Raw genomic sequence first — 9,977 nt, 5'->3', positions numbered from 1 at the left:
TTTGCTCCCGCTTTATTTTTAAATACGCATACGGTACTTGTATGCGCCCTATGGTCCAGTGCGCCTTATGTGTGTGTTAAATACAGTAAGGGCACACATAACTGAGACTGCGCCTTTTAGCACAGTGCGCCTTATGGTCGTGAAAATACGGTATTTGGACTCTAGTCTAGAGCCACCCCTCATTTCTTCATATTTTGCTGAGAAAACTGGAACATTTTAAACATTAATGAAAATACAGTATTTAAGACAAGAACAGAGTTTCTGCATTTGTTACAGACATGAAAGTCAATAATTCTTGTACACATCAACAACTCGTTTAGACAAGACTTGTTATGGGGGATTGGCTTGTATATTATGTATTGCCAATGCTTTCAGCTTCAGGTACATGAGCCAGTGCAGTGGTTCCCAAACTTTTTTTGCTAGGCCCCCCTTTGTTTTACAACAAAAATGTTCGACAGAATGGCAGATAGACAAAATACTGTTAATCTGACTATCTTCAGGTTTTACACGCTTACATACACACACGCAGTTACTGTCCCTCCATTTACAAAGGCAGAGGCGTCACGGTGTGATTATTTTACGTGTAGTTGTTTTTTCCTGTGTAATAATATTCAACGTTGCTGTCAATACATTTTTTAAAAATGCCTCTCTGTACAAAATGGGTTCAAAAACATAAACAGCTGTGGGATCCTGTTTGTCTGTGATTTAGACAGGGGGAACAAATCGTGGCAGGATCAGCCTGATGTTATTTGTATCCCGCTGTAACTTTACTGTATAAAGAGCTAACATCTCCAAAATGTCAGGAGTAGTGAGTCATTACAACAAGTGTTTGTGAACTAAAAATCAAGAATGTGGGATCCTGTTTGTCCGTGATTTAAACAGCCCAGCGCTGCTCCCGACGCAGGGAAAAGCAATTCTGCAGGGAGACCTTCCTCAGCACTAGCTGGACTGGCCATCGGGCATACCGGGCATTTGCTCGGTGGGCTGATGGTGATTTTCCGTTTTTATGGGCCAATTTTTTTTTTTTTTTTTTTGTAACAGCATGAACAATGAAAGGTGGTGGATTGACCAGATGCTGGCTGGTGTGTAAAATAACTTGGTTGTTTGGTGGCTATCGCGGAGCTTCCACAGATTCAGTAACATTAGCAAGTGGTGGAGGCCAGCAGGTGGATGAGGGAAAGGGGAGACAGGAGGAGGAGAGACCCGAGGCGGCCGCCGGTCCAACTGTGAACTGAACTTCAGGTAAGAAGTTATGACCTGCAGTCTCTCTGGGTCAGATATGAACCAAGTTTAGGTGGAGTTTATTTTCGTTGTGCTGAGTTTTTACTGTCAGTTACAACAACTCGTACTGCTACTAGCTAGCATGACGGAGTTTCTATACAGCTGGGTGGTGCTATGATGTTACTGATGGTGAACTTTATTTTATTCATAAGGTTAGTTAGTAGACTTGCCAACCGTGCTGTAAAAAGACGGAATCGTCCCTCATTCAGAGAAAATATTACGCGTTTCGTGTTGAGCTGAGAAGGGACGCAGTTTGTCTAGGATGGAAAAAGACACAAAGTTGGATTTATTCTGTCGTTACGCTGCACAGCTGCCTCTTCTTCTCTCATTCTCCCCCTCCCTCTCCCGTTTCTACTTCAATCATGAAACTGATCAATGATCAGCTGATCGGCTTTTCTCTCTTGTTTGTTTATCTCCCACTTTGCGTCAGAAAGAGGAAACCAGCGGATGTGGCGCTAAACAACAGCAGCACGTTTAAGCTTGATCAGCTGTTGTTAGAATTTATTTAATATTAATTTCTAGTATCAGCTGATGTTTGCTGGAGCCACAGCTGTAAAGCTGCTGGTCATGATGTCGGTTTGGATATGTGGTGAGAGGGAAACATGAAGATGAAACCAGAAGATGTCCTTACTGGATCATCAGAGCTGTGATGGAGAAACAGGTTTACCTTTTAGGTGACATGAATGAGTTGAAGGGCAGTTATAAGGGAAGGAAGAAATACACGGATACATCCATAGACTCGAGACAGAATTCACAATGCATTTTTGGGACTTTCAGGTGTTTGGACCAATGTTTTATTTTCTGATCAAACCAGAAAGCTTTAATGAGCAGCTAGACTTCTCTTGGATTAACTGGCTGAGTTAATGCAAGGCAAACTCCCAACTCTTGAGCCACGATTGCCCCACGAAAGTAACTTAACTAGTATTATTGTCACGGATTGCCGAGGCAAGCCGTGTGGGATTGTAGGAAAGGACCAAAAAGGCAGCAGCTCTGGTGCAGGTGAGTGTTTATTTACAGTGGTGGGTAAGTACAAACAGCGGTGGCGACAAAACATGAAACTGGAGACCTAAACTGGGTAAACTAAGAAGACAAACCAGAATGAGGATGCAGGGAGGTCCGGAGAAATACATACGGGAAGACGCAGGGAGAGCGAGGGGAAACAACACAGACGAACCAGCGATTACTGAGACAGAAAATACAACTTAAATACACTCACAACACAGGGAGATTACACACAGGTGGGAGACACAGCTGGGAGTGATTAACATGACGAGACCAGGGAGGCAAACTGAAAACACTCACATAAGACGCAGACCTTCACAATAAAACAGGAACACACGGGGGGGGGACAGGGTAAACACCAATTAGAGAACAGAACCAAAATCGCGAAGAGAAAACACAAAACGCTGGGTCAAAAGGACCCAGGATCATGACAATTATAACAAATGTCTTTCTTCTGGGTGCCATTAAGTAACGTACTGCATTACTTTTAAGAAAAGTGTTCCATGTGATATTTGTAAGAACTTTTTTACTTTACTCTCAATTGAGTAATGACCCGAACACTGATCACATCATCTGACATTTACAAACATTTGAGCACTCAGCATGCAATGTCTTTGATATGCTACTTAGAGATGGTGCTGACAAACCCAATTAGAATTGATAAGGGAATCAACAGGGAACCCAATCGATAAGTGTCATTTCTAATGGAATCGGAATCACTAAATTCTTATCAATTCCTAACCTTAGTGATATGTCCCTGTAAAAGTGAAAATACAGTGCAATCAGATATTAGGGTTGCTATCCACTTTTATCATATCGATTCTCTAGAAAACGAAACGTAAGAAAAACCAAAAACGAATACATTTCTGTTTAACTTAAGTAGTGTGTTGATAAATGCAACATGAAAAGCTTAAAAAAGAGAGACATTTCTTCATGACCTCATACCACTGAGCCATACAGCAATACTGGTAAGATGACTTGATCTGAACAACTATAACTGGGTTCCACAGTTCATACCGTCTGATTTGTTGGTATAAACCTTTTCATCACCACCAAGTTGGTAACCAATGAAATCAGCTCTGCAGGACTTGCACTCATATTATTATTCTTCAGATACTTGATCTGGGTTTTAACCTCTTCCTCAGAAAAAGTCTTGAAATTAAATATTTAAGTAAATTTGTATTAAAATCAAACAAATCTGTACCATACGGCTTTAGACGTTTATAACCATGAAACTCCTCTACTGTTATTCCATCACAGGCAATCAGTTGTGAAGATGTTCCTATTCATTATCATCCAACACCCTTTAGCATCCTTACTTTTATAGTTAAGCGCATATTAGTTTCTTCTCTATACTTAAGTTTAAACTTAAGTAAACTTTTACCCTGATGGGGGTAAGGCACAGGGTATCCAGCCTTAATCTGTTCTTCTTACACTCATGATACTATTAACATTAACAGTTTTCACATACCATATCTAATATTGCAGATTTATCACCTTCAACTTTGTTACTAATGTATCCAATTTTTAAATGTATTTTTTTTTAGGGGGGGCGGGGGGGTCAGAAATTATATCCTTAGACACATGTAACCCACTAAATACATACCTAATTGGATGATCTACACTATTAACAAAACCTTTTCCTTCCTTCCAACTTCTTTTTGTCTTTCCAAGCCCAGTGAGAAGCTCGTCAGAGCTTGTTAACTAAATTCTTCTCCCACCTCCACCTTTTCAACGCAAAGCAAATTTTCCTGCCCAAATTAGGAGGTATCTGCTTTAAGGCCGTGACAGATGTGGCAATCCCAGCTAACACCAGCATCAGAAAGAAGCATTTGAACACTGACAAATGCCAAGAGCTTCCAAGTGCTGTAGCAACAACTGGAGAAGATGTGGAAGGTAAAGTCCAACACAGAACACCCAAGGAGACACACACTTTGTATAGATGGCATATATAAGTTAATACGTATTTCTACCTATCTCACTGTTATGAGCATTATTTCCTGGGGACATTTTTCTAAATGCTACAGGTTGATATTATAATGTAGAAGAGAGATTAAAACTATCTCACCTGGTGTATATAATGGTAATAATATCAACGAAGCATGTGAAACTTGCACATTTCATTGCAGATGGAAACTCAATGTCTTACCCAAAGCACAAGAATATCATCTAAATTGCAGCTATAAAAACTATGCAGATAGTGGGATTAAAAGTTGGAAATGAGTTGAGACGTATTAATATTCTTTATTAATAACAGCAATAATAAACTGACAGGTTTATATACTGTGGCCTTGTTTTGTTTGTGATTTGTGTTTCTGCTTACAATGATTATTTGCTTTTAAATAACTGAGCGCTTAAATGTGAATCATACATAGAAAGACAGAAGTGTTAACATTGTGATTACCTGAAACTTCGGATAGAGTAGAGCATTGCTAGACAACATGTTCCGGACATAGGCAATGGAGGCATCCACACGGTCCCAGACTATATACTCCGTCTCACTTGTCAGGTACTTAGTGAGGTTGAAGGCGTGACCGTAATCTATAATGTCCGCTCTAAACAGTTAAAAGAAAAAAGATTAGTATTCTGTATTTCCGATTAGACATCAATGATTTGTTTATGCAGATTTCTTTGAGTGTTTTGATGATATCCAACCTTGCAAGAGCAAAAACATCATCAATATAGCTTGTGCGATCAGCTGCATCAAACTCCTGGGGGACAAGAGATTCAGAAAGAGTAACAGTGAGGCCTATGAATACTGTGGTATGGTTTGGCTCTGCCTCTTCATTTTCTAACTCCTCCATAATAAGAGTTTAGCAACCCAGATAAAATCTACAATATGATTGGTTGAGTGTAGAATAGAAATTATTATGTTCAAGTGGGGTCTGAAAGGTATACCAAATGGTTGGTTTGAAGCTGTTGACTAATAGCAGTCCACATGCGGTCATCATGGTTGACTCTGTAGAATCCAATATGATCATCGTTAACCTTTAGCAGCCCATCCGCTAATGGTGAGTAACCGGTGATGGTTTGCTCTGAAAGTAGTCATTATAAGAACAGTGGAGGAAATATTATGAGCAGTACTGTTTGAAAGTTTGATGTTTAAAGTTAATTGTTACTTGTCACTTCTCTGGTGGGGATAAATTCCCTGGTTGAGCGATACTAACTAGATATATTTGGGCTCGCCTCAAAGCACAGCTCAAGCTCTGGAACCAGTGTCTATCTATTTCCCCCAAGATGTGCCCTCAGTGGGAGGTGGCAGACTGGGATGAATTTACTTGTATCCTCTTGGTTCAATAACTGCATGTTCAGTGTTTTACCCAGTGGATAAAAGGGTTGCCTCCCTGTGCCATCAGATCAGGGAATGGGTCCCTACTGTCGTAACTGTGCACCAAATACCAGTTCAGAGTACTCAGCATTCTTGGAATCACTGGGTAGAATGGTGAACAGTGCTCCACCTGTGGACTCCACTGTTGTGCTGGGGCACTTCAACACTCACCTGGAGGCTTGTGACCGGGAGGAATGGCCTGCCTGATTTTTCAGTACTGATCCTGGATTGCCCAATTAATTCTCTTAATGCATGAGTCATGAACTCTGGGTATATATACTGAGCTCTCCATTAGGAATATATTGAGCAGCTCAGCTATTTAAGAGGGGTTGGGAGTACAGTTTCTTCTTCTCCATATTAAAAGGCGCCAGTTGAGGTTGTTCGGGTATCTGACAAGGATGCCTCGTAGACAGGTGGAGGCATCCTTGTAGGACAAGCCCAAAATACCTCATCTTGGAGGTCCAAGATGAGGTATTTTGGGCTTGTTCTACTGGCAGGAGGCCCCAGGGCAGACGCAGGACTCGTTGGAGAGATTACTTGTTGGCAAGCTTGGTAATGACTCGTGTCCTCTTGGATGAACTAGAGGAGGTGGTTTCCCTGCTTTGACTGCTCTCCCTACAACCCAAACCTGGATAAGTGGTAGAGGATGGATGGATGGATGGATGGATGGATGGATGGATGGATGGATGGATGGTTGGATGGACAGTTATTACCATCCAACTGGTTGCACTTAACATAGATGTCTCTCTATCTAAGAAGGTACCAGATAAAAACTAAACTATGTACTATCAATTGCAGCATCTCAACTTTGCTTTTAGTGCAAAACATTTATATCACTGTCCTGCCTGCTGGTTGTGGATTTGCTTTTCATTATAATAAATGTTTTGTAGATGACCACAAAAAATTTAAGCTGAAATACCTGCGGTGTTTTTGTCAAACATAAGTGACATGTTTTTGTCACTTTGAAGAGAATGCCATTGGACTGGAATTGTCCACTTGTACCTGGAACAAAAACACATTTATAGTGATCAATTCACATACATTTTTTTTACTTTTTATCTATTCTGTGACTTAACTAACATGTCCTTATTTAGTCATTTTCATCAAGAACAACAAATGCTCTCCTTTACTGCTAAATGCTCCAATAAGTCACAAGAAAGTCTCTAATTTTGTCTCTCCAAGATCTCCACGCTTCCTTTTATCTCAAACATTCTTGAAGCAGTTGTAAAACAATAAACAGATCGTCTGCAGCAGAATGGTTGATCTTAAAAGTTTCAGAGCTCATCACAGCACAGAAACAGCTTTAGTGAAGGTTACAAATGATCTTCTTATGTCCTCTGACAGTGGACTCATCTCTGTGCTTGTCCTGCTAGACCTCAGTGCAGCGTTCGATACGGTCGACCATAATATCCTATTAGAGTGATTATGCTGTAGCATGCTGTCATTAATGTCGCTGTCTGTCTCTGGGTCGTGGTATTCGCTTCCAGTGTCAGCTTTGTGTTTTGAGTCTGGGTCTCTTTCTGTGTTTATTGTGTTTCCTGTCTTATTTTGATAGTCTTTGTCTCATGTGCTTTGTGTTTAGTTTTGCTTCTCCTGTCTCGTTGTATCTAATTCGTTCCAGCTGTGTTCCCCTGCTGTCTCCAGTCTGTGTAGTTATTGTGTGAGTTCCTTTTTGTCTCTCACCAGAACGTCAGCTGACCTCCCCTCGTGTCTTTCCCAGGTTCTATTGTTCTAGTTCCTATAGTGTTTTCCTACTCTTGTTTTTTGCTAATGTCAGTCTTAATTCCCTTTTGCTTTTTGTTTGTATTTTGAATAGTTATTAATCAGCATTAATAAACAATTCGCCTTTTGTTAAGATCCCATCTCTACATGTGCATTTGGGTCCTGTTTTGCTAAACACAATCTGCGCCCCACAGATCCTGACAACTGGACCTAACTAAGAGTGAGCTGGCCCTCCGGTGTGATGTCTATTCCAACCTGTCCACCTGGAGCACCAACTGGCCTTGATATAGTTCCCGCACATATCCCTGACATCCTCTGACACTGGCCTCTCATCTTTTGAGTCGTCACTGGGGTATCAGTTGCCTTTGTTACCTTCTGTTAAGGGTGAGTGCACTGTCCCATCTGTTCAGCACCACTTATGCTGGTGTCGCGAGCTCTGGAAATCTGCTCAGGCCACCTTGCTGGGCACCGTGGAGCAGAATAAGCAGCTAGCTGGTCAATGCTGAACCAAGGAGCCTCACTACCAGCCAGGTCAGAAAGTTTGGAAGAGGGCTGTGATATTTAGTGCAGCAGTCCCCAACCTTTTTTGCACCACAGACGGTTTAATGTCAGACAATATTTTCATGGACCGGCCTTTAAGGTGTGGCGGATAAATACAGCAAAATAAAATGATACGATCAAATGCGCCAACAACACTGAGAGTAACATCCTCCTCTCTGCCACTTTATGCTCTCTGGTCGCTATGGTAACGTGTAAATATTTCTTTCAAAATAAGACACACAACTACAACACGGGAAAAGACCCAGGGAAACCGAGTTAACGATAAAAATCCTGAAAACCCTAAATATCACACCCGAGCCTCAACTCTTGCGGCCTGGTACCAAACGACTCACGGACTGGTACCGGTCCTTGGGCCAGGGGTTGAGGACCACTGATTTGGTGGACTGCTTATCAAAATATCAGAAGATTGTTAAAGCTGCAAATTCTGCATTTCTGTCCAGTGTAATTTCTACCCCAGAAACACAAAATACCAATAATGACAGAGCTGGAGCCGGTAACAAAGTCAGTCGGATGATAGGAAAAGAACATGGCACAGTAGAGCACACAGCACTAAAACTCTCAAGAATAAAATCCACAAAGAGCCACAAAACACATAAGATTTATAAATGCAGAGAAAATTCAACTAAAACCACCACTAAACAAACTGCAACTAAATACTAACTAGAACGAGGACAAATACTGAGACACAAATGCTGGGTCAATGACCCGAGGACCATGACAGCGACCATCTTGTTGATGGTCGCTGTCATGGTTATTTTTTTCTTTCTCATACCCAAGATCTGAAGGAGGCTGGCTAGTATCAGCTTTGGGGTCCAAGAGGAAACGCTTTTGGCTCAGTCTGGCATCCGTATCAGAGACAGACAGGTCCAGCACAGGATAACCCATCTGTTTGGTCCATGTATCCATGACTTCTGCAATCGGCAACCCACTCACCTGGATGCAGAGAGGGTAAATTAGCTATGTGCTAAGGAAAATGTAAATACTTTTCAAATACACTTTAATGCTCTTAGATTAAGATATTTGTAATAAATCAATATTAATGTCTTTGTATTAAGTAAATATCCGAGGTTGGGATGCTGGTAGTTTGGCTCAGGTTAAAACTACTCTCAGCCGCCAGTGGTAATCCTCAGCCTTCTGGTAGATGCAGCTGGTAGAAGGTATGGCATAATTTTGAAATCCTACGTCACGTCATTCTCAAGTTATTGCATTCACGAGACATTCAGAAAACCTGACCTTTGATCTTGACCTTGAGGTTGAGATCTATGAGAATTGAACTCGTTTGTGATCTTTAGTAGATGCACCTAACATTATCAGTTTCAAAATCATGTGTCTCTTACTTCTTGAATTATCACGTTAACAAGAGATTCAGAAAACTTGACACAGCGTTGCTCCTCCCGAGGAAATATGGACATATGGACAATTCTGAGCAACTTGTGGTGGTGAGTCGAAATGACAACATTTCCCACACTCCTGAGCCAATAAACAGAAAGGACTATAATCTCACCTCAGACACCTTCGGGATCTCTTTTCTCGATGATGATTTGGATTGGGAGGCCAGTTTTGGTTTAGCTCCTCACGGTAATGACAATATACATTCCTCTGAGATTTTTAGTCCTAATACTGTTCATCATGGTGGAAATAAGCTAAAACCCACTTTTGCCAAGTCTGTTTTTTCTAAACCTGGCCACGTAAAGTCTGAGACTGTGAAAACTGTTAAATCAAAGACTGTTGAGACTGTTAGACGTGGTGGTGGTAGGAAGCTAACTAACATTTTAGATGAGTCTGTGTGCCCCTCTGTTGGTCTTCCTTGGTCTCTTGTGTTCTGGGGGCCTCTGGATGTCTGGAGTTTTGATCTCCTCCATACCTGCTTCATGTCCTGGAGGACGGGGCTGTGGCCCCCCCACACCCTCTAGCAGATCATTACATGAAGGAACCTTTTAAAAACGAGCGCGTCCATGCTCACAGGTGTACACACGGGTGCTCGCACACACAAACTACACCCTTTTTGGCTCCTACCTCAAAGCACACTGTGTTCTGTTGATCTTATGTGCTGCACAATAATGTTTAATATTTAGTATTTACT

At 41.4% G+C, this 9,977-nt stretch overlaps 1 protein-coding gene across 1 annotated transcript in view; it reads right to left on the bottom strand.

Moving 5' to 3' along the window:
• The window catches only part of enpep (glutamyl aminopeptidase), a 27,308-nt gene that overhangs the window by 2,521 nt on the left and 14,810 nt on the right, over positions 1-9,977 (bottom strand). The window contains exons 10-14 of the mRNA XM_013914135.1: positions 8,667-8,827; positions 6,531-6,613; positions 5,182-5,318; positions 4,939-4,994; positions 4,688-4,838 (exon numbers count right to left, since the gene is read on the bottom strand). Of these exons, the coding sequence (XP_013769589.1) occupies positions 4,688-4,838; positions 4,939-4,994; positions 5,182-5,318; positions 6,531-6,613; positions 8,667-8,827 (588 nt within the window). The remainder of the gene's footprint in view (positions 1-4,687; positions 4,839-4,938; positions 4,995-5,181; positions 5,319-6,530; positions 6,614-8,666; positions 8,828-9,977) is intronic.

This window comes from Pundamilia nyererei, unplaced genomic scaffold, assembly GCF_000239375.1.
Source record: "Pundamilia nyererei isolate P.nyererei 1_Seehausen unplaced genomic scaffold, PunNye1.0 scaffold00173, whole genome shotgun sequence".
NCBI classification, from domain to species: domain Eukaryota; kingdom Metazoa; phylum Chordata; class Actinopteri; order Cichliformes; family Cichlidae; genus Pundamilia; species Pundamilia nyererei.
This window is presented reverse-complemented; position numbering and strand designations above follow the sequence as displayed.